This window comes from Hesperophylax consimilis, chromosome 28, assembly GCF_061612785.1.
Source record: "Hesperophylax consimilis isolate HC1 chromosome 28, BYU_Hcon_1.0, whole genome shotgun sequence".
NCBI lineage: Eukaryota > Metazoa > Arthropoda > Insecta > Trichoptera > Limnephilidae > Hesperophylax > Hesperophylax consimilis.
Genome location: NC_142863.1, coordinates 23,256,254 through 23,276,486, shown reverse-complemented (window position 1 = coordinate 23,276,486; position 20,233 = coordinate 23,256,254). Strand labels below are relative to the sequence as shown.

At 34.7% G+C, this 20,233-nt stretch overlaps 1 protein-coding gene across 3 annotated transcripts in view; it reads left to right on the top strand.

The window, feature by feature from the left end:
- Nucleotides 1–20,233, top strand: part of Rhp (GTP-Rho-binding protein rhophilin) — a 231,206-nt gene that overhangs the window by 101,714 nt on the left and 109,259 nt on the right. Inside the window, exon 1 of one of the 3 annotated variants that reach the window (XM_089648543.1) lies at nucleotides 17,827–18,544. The exons of the other annotated variants lie outside the window; for them this stretch is intronic. Within the exon in view, the coding sequence (XP_089504669.1) occupies nucleotides 18,512–18,544 (33 nt within the window). The 5' untranslated portion in view covers nucleotides 17,827–18,511. Of the gene's footprint in view, nucleotides 1–17,826; nucleotides 18,545–20,233 lie in introns of those variants that run through there. 3 annotated transcript variants of the gene reach the window in all.

Below are 20,233 nucleotides of genomic sequence, written 5' to 3'. Positions count from 1 at the left end.
CCAACTTATTTATTTACCATCCGAGACATTATTATTAATTTGCTCCGGCGGCCGCTTTATTGCATAACACTTTACATAAAGGAAGTTGTTAAGGCTGTCATTGCCGCCATTATGTAAACTGTTAACCCTTTGAGGCTGACTGATACAATTGTGCGGGGTTTTTCGTCTTTCTTTGTCGTTTAGTGCTTATCCATTATGAACAAAAAGGCTAGTCGTAACGCCACACACAAATTATTAAAAAGAAAATCTGTTTTTTCTCATTTACTCTGATGTAATGGTACATTTACGGCAATAGTCTGTAAAAAATTAAAAATGCATCTATGTCTTTCAAATAAAAAAAAACTACATTTTAAACGAGTTTAATATTGTGTAACACGATAAACTTTAAGCAATAGAGTTCGTTATAATTGCTAAAACAGTATTTATTTCGAATCCACTTATAAATCTATTTTAACAAATACATTATGTTATAAATTAGCACCCAACGTAGAGCTGTTATAGATTTTTTAACGTGGAGCTGTTATAAAAAAATTTATGTACCGTTTAAATTGAAGACTAAATTCAAATTGGCAGATATTAATAAGTTATCTCTCGTTTTATTTTAAAATATAAACCATATATCACCAGCATATAACATGAAAAAATTATTATGCAGAATTGAAACGTTTTCTGAAAAGATTATAGTGGTATTTAGCGACTATATCTGAGTAGTTAGACATTTCCAAACACTCCTCTTACCGAATAACTTCACTCTTCACGTCATTAGTTCCAACCAGTTTATGAAATAATGCACACTATCATATGAATATTTTTTTGAAGAATATGCATTTATTTTAACCGACCCGCACGATCGTATCAGTCAGATCTGATAGGGTTAACGCTTTGCTGACGACCCACGAACCTGACTTCTTACCACGTTCTTCGGTCAACGCCGGGAGATAAAAGCTTCTGCAGACACCACACACCGTGCTTGGTCCGACAAAATCATCATTAGTGTTTTCTTCGAGGCCCGGTTAACCGAGATCATTAAAAAAATGCTGATATTGAGACGTTTGATCGAGGATGCTTCAATGATTATCTGACGTACGTTAATCATGATGCGTTTGATGTTATATTATGCTGTACCTACTCACACAGCTGCATTGATGGCATGTTAATAACTTTAGAAAAGAAAATAATGGTGAAATTGAAAAAAAAAACAATTAAAAAAGAAAATGGCACAACACTTGTGCTTTTAGCACGTTTGTTTGTCAAATTTCCTTTACTTTAAAACTGTTTTAAAATAGTATAAAAATGTAATTTATGTATCAGAGTTAGCGATATTTGCGAGCACGGTCAGAATATGAATCAGTTGGTAGACAAAAGCCGCTGATTTTAGCGCGGCCTACAAGTTGTTGGATAAGCTGTCAATATGCACAACTTTTTTGATAGTGTCATCCGTTATGCAAAATAACTGACTTATTAATGAATGGAGATGAACTGATTAAGCTCTTAGAATTGAAAGAAATCGTATACACGATCGATATATATTGATTCCGTTTCAACTTGGAGAAACATAAGTTGATAGTCATAAGTCATAACTAAATACCCCACGAACTAACTCCATTTTTAGTGCCAAAAAGTACATGCGGACAGCCAAAGTGTGTTAATGTTTTTATTTCAATTCGGTATTGTCAATTTATTAGTATTTTTAACTTTGACGTAGCCGTCAGACGTTTAGGAATGTCAATTCATAGGCAGATGCCCCAGTGTTGCCAGAATCTGTCGATTTGAATTATCGATATCGGTCTGGCTATCAACAGCGCGACCGTACTCGAGAAAATCGGCATAATGTGAAGTTATCGATTTCACTGTGCTAGATCCCCAGGTTCACTAAAGGAATATTAAAAATACGAGATTTTTTCATAAATATTAATTTATTGAGTGGAAATTTTTTTAGCTGTAGTTACCATCGAATCCGAAAACTCCTGAATAAAAGCAACCACACCAAGCGCTAAGCAATGTTGTCAGGTAATACCATAATTGGTTTATAACCTTCCAATGCGTGTTGTGAAATCAGGAAAATACCTGAATGTAAACCATTCTAAATTATGCATTTTGAATAGTTATGCACGAACGTTACAGTACCACGGAAGATGGCACCGGTGAGTGTAATGAAGCGTGGTTTAAATAATTAAACATTCACGATTTCGCTTGCAATTTTTATTCTTGTAATGCTATCACTGAAACATTGTCATGTTAACAATTTATTGCTCTGCTAAAAGATATAAAAATCGCTAGGTGGTACGTTGTGGCAATTAAAATAACTCAAAATACTTGAGGACTTGCGATTTTCACGACCAAAAGTATAATCATGGTTACTATGCCGTACTGTTCTTTCTTCTTTTTTAGCCAACGTTTCGGAAAGCGTTACATTGTCTATCAGGGCAGATGCCAAAGTCATTGTTCCGAAGACAGTATTAATGTTTTATTTCCTCAGTATCTTGGCAATTCTGAGGAAGGGAATTCTTGTTATCCGTAGATAATTGACTGTTACACCAAAACTAAACGCCGAAAACCACAATAATTTCACACGCTGAAATACGGGCCTAAGAGGATAAGTTAGGAGGATTTGAAGGTAAGAGTGTGGTTTTATAAGAAAAAAAAAACAAATTAATTACTCAATCATATTTATTTCCACTCTCGTATTCTCGGCAGAAAATAATGATTTTTTATAAGCACCTTCAAGTGATAATTCCACAATGAATGCTTTAAAGTACTTCAAATGTAAGCCAAGATTTTTTTGAACATCCAACACACTTTCTTTTTTTTGCACTTCAGATTTGCTGCCACACATTGGTGTCAAGAAGAAGCTGAAAATACCTAAAATCTAAACCAGTGGTTCCTAACGAGAGCGATACCGCCCCTCTGGGGGGCGTTGGTAATATCCGGGGGGCGTATGATAAAAAAAATAGTAACGTAGAAATTAAAAAGACAGGCAAATGAAATTGATAATCTCATAAAGGTATGTTTTTATATATCAAAACGTTTGATCAATCACCAAAATTAACGCACGTTCAAAATATACATCTATTGCTTTATCTTTAGTATAATAGAAGTCATTATCCATTACATCAGATTATCTCATATTCATTCGGCCAGTTTATCAACAACATACAACAGCAAGTGTCACAAATTACAATAATAATTGATGGCCTGGCTTAGGTTATAGACTTTACAATTTCTGGTTCAGTTGCCAAACACGATACGTAATAACATGAATTTGCCATGTCAAACCTCCCCTTTTCGCGTTAAGCCGGCATCAAAACATAGCCCAAATGGCGGAGAACAAATCTCGCAATCTACAGTTTGCATAATGCGTTTCAATTTGGTCCAACCGATGGCCTTATAATGGTCCTCACAACTCAAGTATTGGAGATAATTTAACTGCGGATGATTAAAAATACCTCCAACGTCTTAAGAACATTTCTAGCTTACTTTGATGGTTACCTGATGAGATCCCTGAGACATGTGTACCACCGTTTAGCGAGAAGCTTCAAGGCCAAGTTAAAATCAACCAATTAATGTTATGGTAGAATTAATGAAATCCTTGAGGAGAAATGTGGAGATAAAAAAAAGAGACGCTCTTATAGTTTGGACGATTGAACGAAGAGAGGATTGGAAGAAGAATATATGACGCAAATGAGAATGGTAGAAGAGGTTAGGGATGCTCAAGACATGGCACGAACACATGAATCGGATACTTGAGTTGGGCCATGCCAAGAGTCAGAATACTATAAGAGTATGTATGAGACGATGTATGATTGTGAATGAGGCGAGGAGTGTGTGCCAAGATCGAGTTGTTTGGCGGTCCGTCCTCTCTGCATACCCCTGCATGATGGTTAGTTAGTTTATATCAGGGTTAGGGTGACACTAGCGCAGACTCTTGAAAAATCACGGGGAAATTTTAAAAAAAATGTTTCCTCTAGGTTTCCTTGTTATGTGATTTTTAACAACTGCTATCACCGAACAATATATTTTTAATAATAATAACTGAATGGAAATACCCAATCATATTTCTGTGCTCCTGGTATTTTGTTCCTGTCGATAGGTCTTCTTTTTGGGGTTTATGATTTATATACGAGTACCTAGTGCAGAACCGTGACAAATTGCGGATAGGTTGAATTCTCGACAAACAGTCACAATTTTGAAAATGGCAATCATACTAATTTTCTGTTCAAAATATGAAATTATAGGTAGATAATGAATTCTGAAAACAAACATTTCCAATATTAAAATGACGTTTAAATTCAAAGCAAATTCGAGTTGTAAAGTTCATTGAACCGGAGTTACATACGCTCAACCGAGATAAGTATTTTTGATAGTTTGAAAATTAAAAATGGTTGGACGTAGAAAGTATCAGTATTTTCAAATATTGTCAGGTTATTCGTAACCCGGGAATGTTTGTCTTTCTTTTAAAAAAAAATATATATATATATTATTAAAAATCTTTTCAAATCATTCGTAATCCGGTTAAAAATGGGATTGCAGGCCCGAATTGATTGAAATTGAATGAATTGATAGGTTTCCTGATAAACTTTTAATAAAATACGAATGTATTAATTTATTAAGATGTCAGAACACGTGTAGTAAGAATCTTAATATTTTCGCATTCCATCATTTCATATTATCAAGACAAAAGCACGAGCATGAACACGTGTTCGGATATATTAGGAATTTACTGAAATTTTATCGTAAAACGGACTGCAAAACTGTTTCTAACCGGATTACCAATAATTTGAAGAGATTTTTAGTATTATAGTGATTTGTTTTTGGGGTATTCCGTCTTTAGCCAACGTTTCGGACTGCATTGCAGTGTCCATCATCAGAGCAGATGTGTAATCTCAAATCATACCAGATCCTTATTAGATTAGCAATACTCATTTTTCTCCAAAAGTGTATTAAAAAACATTGTCAAAATTTATTATTTCATTATATCTGTCTACCCCCGCGGAGAAATATTAGTGAAATAATCATCATAATTGTTGCTTACTTGATTCGTTGGCCAGTCAGTAATGCTACTCCAGTAGTACAAAACATCCATTCTTTAAACACCTTCTGGAGTCAAGCTTTGACAACTCTCGTCGCCTTTCATCTTTCTAAGATATCTTTATGTCATCAGTCATCAGCCTTCGTTTGTGGATGACTTCTGCTTTTCTTCCCTTACCAAAGTCTTCATTAAATTTTGTTTGATCTCTATCTGTTATCCGTTAGTCTGACACATTGTTGTATTTGGAAATTGAAATTGTGACAATAATGTCGCTTCTTTTGTTTTATGTAATGCAGCAACATTACACAAATGTTTTTATTGCTAACAAGGATACAGGATGACTCTTTGTTCTCTACTTCCGTTTATTGATAAAAATCTTTCACATTTTAGTCTCAGAAATTGTCAACATGATTAAGCGGTAATTAAAGGGCTGGTGCAAAATGGCAAAAGCGACGTCAGAGACAAAAACAGGAAGGACAAATAGGAGAATGGAAAAATACAGGATATTTTTGGGAGCGTGGCAAAAGTATCATACGACAGGTGAAATTTCATATACACAAATTCAAGTTCGTGATAAAAGCCTTTAACTATACAAATCCTACTTTACCTAAGCCATTTTCTTTAAACCTTCCTCGATAACAAAGTTGTACCAAAATATTTTGGAACTTTCTTCAAAATAAAAATTATGTAAAAATGGAACAGTTATAATTTGAGTTTTATACGAACAAAAGTAATATTATTGAATCCTGATTCCGTATTGCTCTTGCTTTTTTTTAGCCAACGTTTCGAACAGCGTTATAATATCCATCATGAAGACAGATTTGCAAATTGTAGTAAAGTGAGCTTTTGAATGATACAAAAGCTTTATCGTTCTTGCTGTCTTGTACCAGAACTAAATGCTGGGAGCCTCATTGTTTGAACTACTAGTTACTTTATTGAAATACCGACCTTAGAGGATTGAACACTTCTATATACACATTTCACCACAATCTAAACATCTGCCCTGCTGATGGACATTTTAACGATACTCGAAGCATTGGCTAAAGAAGGAGGGAGCGCGATACGGCACAACAAACTAAAAATTAATCACAATCATAATAATGTAACTGTTAAAAAAATCGTTATTATTGTTTCTTTAGTTCTTTGACCATTTTAAAGAACTCATTGGAATTCCAATTACCTCATTATAACTATCACTTCCCGGGTCGCAATTATCTTTGGTAGATCTCAAATTGTCTTGAACCTGGTCCAAAGACATCGGCGATGCTGTGACGTAACGGTCGGTGAGAAAGAAAGCGGTTTACTTACGTGTGGTTGACTGTTAGCGTTTAGCCTTTATTGGACATTGGCCAATAACTGCAATACTGGACAGATATCATGACAAATTGGTCTTGTATTGTAAAAAAAATGGTTATGCGTGGCTGATGTTGCGGTTTTTAATGTTATGCCTATTCGAGAGGCCTACAAATCTTTCTATCTAAATTTCTGCTTTAGTATTTAAAAAACTGTTAGGTGAAGACTGTAAAGCAGGATATCTTAGTTTTTGTATTGAATTAAACAATTGGTTGTGTATAAAGACCATCTCAGTTAAAGTATTATGTTTTGGTTGGTACATACCCGCATTCACCTATGAGGTTTGTCCGACTACCAGCCGATCGTTTCCGCAACTGGAGGCCTAACACAGACGGTCCGTCATCTATGGTCAGTTAGCGATATTTGCGAGCACGGCCAGAGTGTGATTCTGATTGTCGGTAGACAAAAGCCTCCAAGGTGTCGTATAAGCTGTCAATATCCACAACTTTTTGGACCATGTCGAACTGAGCCGACGTAGCTAGTGGTCCAGAGCATCTGACCGGACATCAGAAGGTGCGGGTTCAATTTCCGTCGGCGACACTTTTACTCGGGAGATATTTTCAATTTGTATGGATATTTCAGGAGAGAAATTATTGCTTATAATAATTTGTTATCCTTTGTGCTATGTATAAAAAACCTTGTCTTATAAACATTAGTTTATCATTATAAAATAATGTTATATGTGTGTTTTTAGTTGCTTGATGGATATGTTTTTGACCTATCAAATGAGATCTATTGTTTCTAATATACGTGTTAGTTATTATTTCTCGTGTTTCGTATTTATGAATTTAAAGGAGTATTGTTTTAGTAATATAGTTGTTTATTTGACATGATCTTAAGACTATTGATGATTTCGTCAGTGCTAGTTCTTACAGGGACAAGAGGTTGCACCACTTCCGCTCTGGACATTCAATGCTTTTACTCAATAAGCTATTATTTTTGGAAACTCACCCAGGCACTTCCTTTCAGGTTTCTTCGATTTTGAACTGTCGCTTTTCACGCAAGGCTGCATTCGAGGCGAACTCCGTAGATATAAAAGCTTAAAAATATTCAAATTGAAGATTCTCTCTGGTGAGAAAATAAATGCAAGTCGTAAATATTCAGATGCCCATTGGTTTAATCATCGCACGCTCGATAGCAATCCACTCTCCCTGGCTCGCGGTGGGCATCCTGGAAAGTCCAAGTATTAGTTTCTTAAATATCTATACATGTTTGCGGCAAGAAGTCCAAAGAATGTATAAAATGATTTTGTGATCGATAGTCTTGCTTTTTTTATAAATGCGCAAGTAATTGGTTGACGCACGGAATATTATTTTATTATTAACGCAGCTGGGGTATTTGAAACGGAAATAATAATAATATCATTTTAGGAAACTGAGTGATGCTCTCAAATAGAATAATCCTATAATAGGAATGCCCGAATAGACTGTTATAGTCACAATAATTGATTTCATACACTTTATTTTGCCCTTTTGACTGCTTAATTATTTATTTGGATTTATTTTGGAAGCGGCTCGGTGCGTTGTGCAGCTTAGTCTGGACGTAACCTTTAACAGAAAAGTTACGTTTCGCTGCTTCAGAAATCTCTTCAAGAACTTTTCCGGAGATTACTCAATCATGAGGTTCACATTATCTCAGCCACACAGATATTTTCCTGCATTTTGAAATAACTTCACACAATGTCATCTTTGGGGATGCTGTGCGGAGGGTCTTTTTGAGGAGAGGAAGGAGTGAACATGGGACTTGGGAACTCGTGTTGTAGGAGGGAGGAAACGCAGAGGCTGGCAAATCGTTTCACAGCCGAGTCGTTGAACTCAAGAACGAATCGTAGAAGCGACCCGTCCTCATGTGACAAATGTCGACCGTGTACACGTGTCATCTGGCGCGCGTTTGGCATGTTTCCCGATTATGCACCGATGGCGAAGGGATTAATGGCGCTAGTTCCTCGGAGTATCTCCCATTGTAATACCGGTAGAACAAGGACAGCACCTACCTGACGCCTGTGCTCTAAGAATCCGTTTATTACGAGAGGGGAATCTATCAAACGGACCGCCCGTTTCTGCACAGAGTCAAGGGTTTTTACAGGAATTTTGGGGCTCCAGACCAGAGGTGGCTGCCAAATTCAACATTGGGGCGCACTTGTGATTTGTACAGGGTCAGCAGTTGTTTACTATCTGCGGGACTGTACAGTGCGCCCAGCTTCTGTTTGTCTAACTTGACTATGACTTCGATGGAGCCCCCGGTCCTGAGCTGGTCACTTTGGAGTTAGACCAAACACATCAATGGAAGGCATTTTGGGAAGATTGTTATTCCGAATTTTAAGATCAATGAACGCTACAAAAACAAAGTTCTTAAAATCCCCTCGGTAAAAAATAATGATATAAATGGATAGCATCTGCAGAAAATCTTACATGTGGAGTTCTTCACGGATCGCCGCTTGGACCTTGGTTATCGCCAAGGTCCTGCCAGGCAGCCAGGCGAAACAGCTCTCTCCTTTGTTGTCTACTTATAATGGTGGAACCTTAATTAGAATAATTAAAACCATCACCGCACCGTGTCCCGCAGGGTTAGGCCGAGAAATCGATAGATTCGTTGTTTCCTCTTCCTGTAATCGAAGATGAATTAAAATGATTTTTGTACATTTTTTGGCAATTTGATGGTGTATTAAATTATGTTAAAGTGTAACTGAGATTTGATTGAGTATGAAAATAATGTAATCAAAATTTATATGGCCATGGAACGGTGATTTTTAGATTGCATTGTGGTTTGAATTGTTATTTATTTTTTATGTTCCGTTCGTCTTCTATTTACCTATTCTTAAAAGAATATTGTCGAGATTTCGACTATGTATTATTATTTTTCTTGTCTCTTATCAGAAATTAATGGTTTTACATTCAAGCCTACCGGAGTTAATGAAACATAATGAAATGTAGATGGTGATGGAAAAGTCAACACGCCATCGGGAGATGCCCGCATTTTTGCAAATGGCATCTTATGTCATCACGACTTTGATATTTGTAGTAAACAGAAGCAGAATACGCGCATAGAAAACCATGCCTCGCCATATACTCCTCAAGAACGCGGAATTTTATTTGCAATCAAAGTTACTGCCTTAGGAAATCGAGTGAGGACTTTTGTGCACCGCGAACAATCAGGGGTACTTCATTTTCATCCAAGAAAGGGGACGTGCACAGTGATTTTTAAAATCGGGGCATTTAAATCAGAGAGAAAAGTTGCTATTTTACGAAAGGAGCTGTCGGTGAAATGATTTATTTTCATGCTGCGACTTCAACTGCAAAAGATTGTTAAACCTAATTTACAATGCTTTTGGATATGATATGATTTGAGATTATCGCGGCCAAATGTATTATCATGATTTATTATTGGGGTATTATGCCATTTTGAGCCACCTACTTCACTAGCCAACGTTACAGTGTGCATTATGTACTTATTTTTATAATAGGGATGATTTCCAAGGAACTGAATAAAAAAATATTACAACTACGAGATACACGGACACGGGACGATAAATGCAAGGTAAATCAGATTGCCAACAAGAAAAAAAATTAAGCACCCAGAAATCTCTCATGTATTAGGCCGTCCAACTGCATAACAAAATCCCGTAGGAAGTTACTGAGATTCCAAAGATGGTTAAGATTAAAGAGGAATTGAGAAAACATAATATGTACTTACATCCATTTAAAGATCCATTGTTTGACAATTACTGTAATTTTTTATAAGTTTTTATTACTATTACCACACACGACGATGTGAGCTAACTTAAGATTAAATAAATAAATCATCAGGGCAAATGTGTAATCAACCTGATTACTAATACATATCTGCCCTGATGGACACTGTAAGACTATCTGAAAAGTTGTCTAAATAAGGAGATTATACCACAAAAAAATCGCGACAATGCTTTTCCATATACTTCATAACTAGATCTGATTATATACAAAAGACACCCAGCGTTTATGTCTTCGTACAACTTTCTTTCATTCATTTCGTCACGCTATTTGTCCCTAATCCTACGGACGCAATAGAATAATGTTTTTGGTAATTAGGCTATTGTGTCACATAAAATACTCTACTATTTTCTTCTACCATCAAAAATTCATTAACTCTTCACACAATTGGATATCTTTTTTGCGCTTATTAGCAAACAACCTGCATTTAGACCAAAAGCCTTATATCCTAATTGATAATAATTTGATATTGTATTGTCTGATATGTCTCCATTGTTAGTGTTTGCTTCGACAGCAAGTTCTATTATTTGTTTGTAAACAATTAACAATGAACAGATACGATGATTGTTCAAATATCATAAAACGATTGTTTTGGGAAGTACGGCTTTACTCAATAAATTAACCATCGATAAATAATATCTAACTTTTAGATAAGGTATCCTTATGTTCAAATGAACTCTAGCCTGTACATTTCTAATTTCTGAAACTAGGTGAGGGCTTGATTCCAAAACGTTCTGAATCGCACTGTAGCTAGAAATTCGATAAAATATTCGGGATAAAAGTAGAAAATAATCTAAACAGACAAGTAACTAGATTAAGAATATCATACACGTCCATCTGCTCCAGTCTGGACCCAGTGAGACTATGCCCACTATGGTGCGTGATAGCCACCAAGAACGCATTGTTAACGACAACGAGTCCATCTGCATAGTTTTATCTCATTCGGATTCCAGGAAATGGATTAATTTCCGCATCCAAGATTTGCATTCATTCTTTCCATAAAACAAAAGTGACATTTAATTGAACGTATTTAAAAATGGTTTCAATCTTAAAAGTTTAATATTGAATAGGTAATCTCTAGAAATGTCCTCTATGTAGATTTTAATGAATACCAATGACGCAATTGACTAGTTAATTTGTGTTCTAGCCCATTAGCGTGTGCTCTGTCGCTCTTAGACCCTTCTTCCACAGGGATGCGCGGGTATCCGATACGCATGTTGTATACTCACGTCGCAAACTACTTGTAGCGTACTAAATTCAAGAGAACCGCGTCGCCACCAATTATTGTTGAATTCTCGAAAAATCACAAGTAGAATACTTTAATATCATTGCAAGCTAGTAGAAAAATTCTCAGTGCAACCTAGAACATTCCAGAATTTCAGAATGGGCAGCGCACATTACACCTAGAAGTTTACGATGCGTTGGAAGGCGCGCCAGTCTACCTACGACTTCTGGAACATTCCTGGCTCTCGCAGGTACGTTCCTGTACAAACGCAGCCACGCCGTGACACGGTTCAGTCTTAGAACTTAGTCCACAACAACTAGTCGACACATGGGTGGGAACAACCACGCCCGGCTATTCGCGGGAGACTGGCGTCGCCGACGAGTTTACAATATTTCGGCAACGTGTTTAGCATACAAACCTCCGCTTAGATGTATGGCGGTAGTTGCCAAGATACTTGAACAAGATTCTCTACCAACATATTGACAAAAGCAGACGTATTCTTGTACGGTCCCTTGTTGGTCTCCAGAGGTTTAGAGTTAGGCGTTAATCGAGCTCTTTGATAACTTCTCTTGTCTTCCAAACAAGGGGTTTATCGCACAGTAATTTTTAGGTTATACTCGAATAATAAACACTTCTGTTGTATTACTTGTATTTTGGGAAATTGCTTATAAACCATAAAGGTGAAAAGATGTTAGATGCTGGTGTAGAGAATTGAGAGACAGCTGTGTAAGAATTTAGGCAAGAAATTGATGACAGTCCTGTTTAATGATTTGACATTTTCTCTTCCTAAACGCATAGACAAAATGATACAAATACAATATGTATGTATAGAGCTGTGATATAGACAGGAAAGGAAGCAAAAATAATTTAAATATAACATAGACGTTTTCTAAATTATTCAAATGAGTTCTGACATTTCACACAGAGAAGAAATGGACACGCTTTAATGTCCAATGTTTATGATGGTCACAACTCTAGATCAACCTCCATTACGTGGATTAAAACGTACCTGAGATGAAAAACCAATTATTTACCTACCTGGAAGCCATTGATGTGGAGAAAAATAATAATCGTAAGCCCGGGCAAATATACTAATTAATTATAGGAGTCTAAATTATTATTTTTTCTGTTTAGTAAAATTAGTACGAGTTAAGGTTATGTGGGTTTTTTATGGTCGAACAAAATAACGATAATGATAGCATTCTTATGTTGAATAAGGTAAGAAATGAAGGCAAATATTGCAAATAGGACGACACAAAACATGACAGTACTAACCACAAGAAACGCAGCCTTATTTTTTATAATACTGATTCATGCTACTCCCCGACTGGAGACTTGAGAATCCACAATATTGATGGTAATAAGTGATATGCCCCTAGAGATAGATGTACAGTCACAGGTAGACGCAGAGCAGGCATGGCTGAACCCAACCAACTCTGGTAAACATGAGAGTACTTGGAACATTGGTATAACTCAACCAACCATCCTCTAACTACGCATAAGTCTTTGAGAGGATATTGAAACCACAACATGATTACATGTTTGGTGGAGGAATAAATGAATACAACATGAACTGCTTGTACACTATGCAGCCATGGTCGTCGACATGATTTGTTCAAGATACCACACGGCAGCGTAGATGCTCTAATACCCGAATTTGGATGCAATAGTATAACTGGATCCAGACGGTGGGGGCAGTTAGGATTTATATATCTTAGGATTCAAACCGCTACCTCAGGATCAGATTTATAGAGCCTTAAATACACTATACAACCATCATCATACTATTAAAAATATGGATTCCGTTTGTATAATAATGATTAAGATCAACTTTTATTACTGTAAACATACTTTATGTTCCTGCCCATAATTTTTAATCTATCTTTGTTTGTCCCTTATGCGTTCATATACCATTCATCCGATTTCGCTGATACATTCAAAGTTTGTTCTTATTAGTGCCAGGAGTGTTTAAACAGTGGTTTGAATGGTAGAAGTAGTCGAGGACGCCTGAGAAAGACTTATTATCTCCATACTTAAATAATGTAGTCTTTTAAACAGTAACAATGTGGCTTCATGATACTGTATCAAGCGAATTGTAGGAAAAGTCGGGGTGCCCGAGGCAGACAGTAATCAAATAGTTATTTGTGGTATATTGAGACGTAATTTATGAACGAAGAAAGATGTGTAAGGAGAATGTATGACTTAGAAGTGTATGGTTGAAGAGGTCAAGTACACCCAAGGAAGGCATAGCACGATCAAGTGGAGCAAATACTTATTACAATATACCTTTAAAATGCAACCGGTTGTGAGAATTTACAAGCTCATTTCTTTACCCCAAACCAATTATTAGTCCCCAAGCAACGCTGCGTACACGTCAGCTAATACAAAAAAAAACAACTTTTAACATCCGCTTTATTACGAAGGGTGCTGACTGTTATGGCTTGCTTGACTGCATTTTGGTAAGAATGTTTTTATTAAATATGTTTTTGAATTTCGATTTGGTTTTCATGAATGTATGCATCCAAATGAACACACTTCCTGACATAGATTCGAGATGAAACTCAGCAGATAGACTCGTTGTCGATGATAATGTTTTCTTCCAACTTTTGGTGGCAATCACGCATGTACGCACATACATATACACATTTCTCTGAAATTGGGTGACATTAGAGTAGTTAATATACATGAGAACGTCCATCGGTCCCACCCAATTGCGATTTGTCTCAATTGAATCCACGTATCACGTCATCCAAATGTTCCACTGACCGAAACAATGATTTCTATCAATTTACGTCTATCTGTGACACTGTAAGAACTTATCTTAACTCAGTTTTTCAGGATATTTCAAAGGTATAACACATTTTACGGGTAAAGAGCTGTAAACGTACAATTTTGCAGTTTCAGATCCAGACAGAAAAATCAGCGCAAATTTCATGACACAAGAGATATCTACTGCATAGTATGAATTTTATGCTTAAGAATAAATATGCATTTTAACTTTTGTGTGTTGAACACCTTTAACTCTTTTTTTTTATTGTTTGTTTTTGGGGTGGTATGCCGTGTTGCGCTAACTCCTTCTTTAGCCGACGTTTCGGACAGCGTTGCAGTGTCCATCATCAGGGCAGATCCGGTAGATCCGAAGATGTGTAAATTTTGGTTGTCGAGTTTGTGCTTATTTGTTTGTGGCCTGGGCCCGTCCAAGTGCGAAATGCCAACCTTTAACTCTTGTCAGGCCAAGATGCCAAACATAACGTCTGTAACGAAGTGGGTTTTCCGACGACCCCATAATTTTTAAGCCTTAAAATAAAGATGCATTTTAACCTTTTTGTGTTGAACACCTTTAACTCTTGACAGGCCAAGATGCCAAACAAAACGTATGTAACCAAGTAGGTCTTCCGACGACCCCATGATTTTTCTGTCTTATTGGCATTTAAACTATAGAAATTCTAATTATTACTGGTAACCTATTTATTTGCGCAGGAATACGAAAAATACTAAAATGATATGTCAAGTATTATGCTGTGTTACGCTACCTCCTTCTTTAGGCTGAAGGAGGTAGTGCAACACGGCATAAAACCCCAAAAATAAATGGCTTGTTGGGTGTCAAGTTGGGTACTACCTACTCCCCCACTTGGCTGTGGGAGAGTTAAAAAAAATTATTGAAAGCGATGAAAAAAACTTACATAAACCTAACCTATTTAAACTACTTTATTTTCTATCACTTTTTATGACTTTTTAAATGTGTGTTGAATTTTTTTTGATGAGTTATCTTGACACAGTAGAATGCTATATAGTTTTCGCATTTTAAATATTTATTGTTTTTCAGAGCTATGCCAGAAGAGAAACGTAACCACATTTCACACTTAGGCGCGTAAATATCGTAAATCTCCATCGGTTAAAAGTTAATTTGACAATTTCCATTTGTAATCTGTATCGCAATAACAACAAGCAATCAGTTAAAACTAACTGAAGTTGGTATAATTCGTCAACCGTAACGGCTCGCTTAACCAACAAGTATTGGTTGTATAAATATACCCGTACCATCGGGTAAAGAAGTCTTTTCCACTAAAAATGCACGAGATAATTACCTACACGGAGAAAATTCAACCAAGGACTGGACAATTTTGCAAAGTGGTTACAATAAAAAAATCTAATTTAAAAAGAGATTAAATAGTTTCTCAGCGGTACAAAAAGACTTGTTTATTTATTTAATACTAGCGCTTTTAGCGGCCAGCGTTCTCCGTTTCTCATCCTGGTGCAGAGATATTGCGTTAAGTATTCCTCGGGCGTCACCGACTTCTACTATTCAAACCACTCTCTCAACACTCCTGGCACTAATAAGAATACATTTTGAAATTTTCAGCGATATCGTTTGACTACTTTTAGAGTTTTGCGAACACAAACATAAGCAGACTAAATTTTTATATATTATGATTAACGGTATGAATATAGCATAAAATATGATCTGAACGGTGTTAGAAAAAGAAAACACCATCTCGGTTGTGTTTTGAATCGACTGTATAGTATCTAATGTTGTTTTCTATTACGGTCCGACATACAATATAAGCAGACTTAGAAAGAGAGAACACAAAGTTTTATTTATTATTTGGTAAACTAATTTTGTGCTATGCATAAAAAATCTTGTCTTAAACATTAGTTTACCAAAAAAATAAATAATAATAATATTTGACAAGTTTTAGTATCTTCACTAAAAATGTAGACAATTTGTCTCGACGCCATCTTGTGAGAGAGTTAGCACTTACAATGCCTTTCTCATATAAAATAAAGTTGGTTGTTTTCAGGTGAAAAAATGTAATAAGCAGTAATTGTTGAATGAAACACTAGTATATATTGAATTATTTCGCGGATAAGAGATAAGCCGCCATAGCTCAGTGGTCAGAGCTGTCGACCGGAAATCGAAAGGACACGGTTCAAGTCCCGTTGGCGTCATGTATCTTTTATCAGGAGATTTTTTAATGTGGATGAGTGTTTCAGGCTAATAATTATTGCTTATAAAAATAATTGTTACAAAGTTTTATCTTTTCATTTAAAAGTTTACCACAGATGCTCTCGTATAATTTGAAATAATTCTATAAAACAGAAAACCGACAAATAGTTCTCCTGGTCAAGGGCTGCCAATTTTTAAAAAATAATGATTATTATTTTAAACGAAAAAAAGTAACCTATATAAATAGTCTGTTTCAGAAAATCACTGTCAAATCAAATGGTGTTGATAAACTAACAAATAAATAAATCTATTCGAAATTGAATTTCAAGCGGAAATATTTGATTTCATGATATTTTCGTCCACACCAGAGGCGCGATATGTTAAATAGATCTTATCAACAGAAATGTACAGAATTTAACTAAAAATATTTGTAAATTAAATGAATGTTACTTTAAATGTGAATAGGTTGTTTCTTGATAGAAATTGAACAATTCATCAAATTTCAGCGTTCATTTTCAAGTTCTATAATTATTTCATTATGGGCCAGTTTCTTCACGGAACTGAAGTAATAGCAGAACTTGAATAAAACTTTCACATAACTTTGAAATTTGTAGAATTATTCGAATTCTTTAAAAACCTAAAGACGAGTTGTTTCGGAGAATTTGAATAATTAATCAAATTTCAACGTTCATTTTCAAGTTCTATTATCATATCATTATGGACAAGTTGCTTCACAGAACTGAAGTAATAACAGAACTTGAATAAAACTCTCACATAAAATTGAAATTTTATTAATTGTTCAAATTCTGTGAAAACCTAAGGACGGGTTGCTTCGTAGAATTGTAATATTTGATCAAATTTCAACTTTCGTTTTCGGGTGCTGTGAAAGTCCTATTCAAGTTCTGTTATTATAGCATTATAGGCTAGTTGCTTGACAGATCTAAAATAATAACAGAACTTAAAAAAATCTTTCAAAGAACTTGAAAATTAACTTTGAAATTTGAAGAATCCAAAGTGAACGTTATAAGTGTTATAAATATCCGTTTCCCTGTTAAATCTACACCATCTATAGCACGAACTATTTATATCACGTAATTTCACCAAACTTCCAATACACATAATAGATCTTTTCGGAATATTTAAAAACTCTCCGTAAAACATCAAAACAAAAATAATTCGTTGTGAATATAACTGAAATATTTATGAATTATGTTTGTCAAATGAGACGTGTTTTTTGTACTGATATGTATTATGGTATGTAACATATATACATGATATGTTAATTCTGTATAACATCCGTAAATTTTCGACATCCATTATCCCTACGGGCGTTTAATAAATAAAGAAATAAATTTCGCGGTCAAAGAAATTTGTTCATCCGAAAGTACCAGTGTACCTTCCGTTCACAGTTAAAAGCAGTTAAGCCGCAGATAGTACCAGTAACAGCTTACAGCTAACAGCGCAGTGCGGCCAGTATTCCGTCTTTAGCCTTTCCTCATTCTCTCTGCGACTATCTCGAGACAGAGTCGCGCTGCAAGAACGGACTTTCTTCTCGACCAGCACAATACGCGGTACGAACTAACGGTGACTGTGATCTACATTTTTTCCCCTACAACCTGTTCTGCCTGACCGGAAAGAGAGGTGCTTTCGTTTCCAGAATCACCAACAGGTGAAAAGTTGCGATATTCGACTCATCTTGGTATTCGAGTAATTCTACTTTTGAACTGCGTAGAATGGCTTTCGAGTATCTGAGGTAATTGCGATAATTTTGCAATTGCGCGATCGAACTTTAGTATCGTTAGTGTTACACGTTATTCTAATTACGTAAGCTAGAATAGCAACTTACAAAAGAATACGCGAAATATCTTTGTTTTAAGAACAGTACTTTTTTATTAAGACTTGAGTTACAGTGCGCCAATATATGTATACGTAAAAGTGAATTAATTTTACGTTGCTAGTGTAATAACGAATTTTTAACTTAATTTGAACTCCTCTAGCATAAGTTCATCTTAAAAAAACAAGTGCTGTTTAAGTGATTGAGGTTAGTAAAATAAGGGATGGGATTAAGATCAAACGCGTTTTGATAACGTTGAATAAAAAATGTTTATTGTTATTAATATCGCAGTGTTGAAAATTCAGTGTGTTAATGTTCTCATCGGCTTTTAACAAAGTGGTTTTGGCAAGGAAATAATTTGCTGAAAGTCACCATGGATATTATGAAAATTCTCCTGAAAGATCTGGTAAATATATTTATTATTTTTATGACTTGTTTACATCTTTTTTATCGCTTTGCAAAAAATACCTAAAATTTACCTGAGAGACCCTCAATTTTTATAGGTAAAGGTACAGAAAATAGTGCACATAATACACACATTTTATTTTAAAAACACTTTGCAGCAGTTACATAATAATGGGAAGTAAGTATGTATTACAATTTCCTGAAATGTAAAATAGTGCATTTAAGTAGCTGTTTCGCTAGTAAAATCTAAATTTGACATCTTTTTTTCATCCCATTTTTCTATCAAATATTAAAATGTTTTTTTAGGCAATTAATTTTTTATTAATATTTTGGGTTTAAAAAGAGAATAAAAATCTAACCTTAAAACTTCGACATCGATAACAATGGCTGCCTGGCGTCTGCCAAGTAAACAATCGATTTTAATTTTGACGAAATAACCATTAAAATACATTATTTTCTAACTGCTGCAGAGTGCTTTTTTAAGTGCGTATTAAGCGTGTTTCTATGCAGACAAAAATAACTGTTGCTAATTTATTAAGAACCTCTTCAAATTATTGATAAATCCGATTAAAAACGGGATTGTAGGCCTTACGAATAAATCAATAAACTTTTAGTAAATCACGAATGTATTATGATGCCGAAACACGTGTTTATGAAAATCGTAATATTTTTGAATTACGACAAAAATTCTTTGTATCGTCGTGATATATTATCAAATCAAATCGATAAAGCCTTATTAAATTCAAATTAATTAATCATTATTTAAATTCAAAGTAATTAATTAATTAAATTCAAATTCTTTGTATCGTTGTGATATATTATCAAAGCAAATCGATAAAACCTTATTAAATACAAATTAATTAATAATTAATAAATAAAAAGTAATTAACTACTTAAATTCAAAATAATTAATTAAATAAATTCAAATTAATTAATGAAATGTGAATTGAAATTAATTACTTCATTGATTTAATTCAAATTAATTAATTAATTAAATTCAAATTAATTAATTAATTAAATTCAAATTAATTAATTAATTAAATTCAAATTAATTAATTAATTAAATTCAAATTAATAAATTAATTAAATTCAAATTAATTAATTAATTAAATTCAAATTAATTAATTAATTAAATTCAAATTAATTTATCAAATCTGAATTCACATTAATTAAATTCAAATTAATTTATCGTGAGGGCAATAATCAATTTCTGTACTTGTATTTTCTGTATGAATAACTTTTAATCTTTCCCTACTTCTTATTCTGGCGTCCTCACCTATCGGAGGTTGACTATCATCAGGATAATCTAACCCTAGAAGGCGAAACCCGAACTCAGTGGACTTGAACCAGTCACGAAGGTTTTTGTGAGCGATGTTTTGTGACGTATTACAATACTACATCTTTCTGTATTCTTTCCCTAGACTATCAGATAGGTTACGTTACATTTTACTCCTAATGATTTGACCACGATATCGAAGTTCACTTCTTTTACGCTTAAACATTTATTTATATTGGATTCTTGCGGATGTAACATCGTAAATTACAAATATCCACTCAGACATAGGATACACGATAAATACATAAAATTAATTTATAAAAGCTTAGTCTGATGACAAATGATACATTAAGAATACTGACAAGAGATACATAATATAATTCATTCAACAATAACGTCTTTGCATTGTTGTTT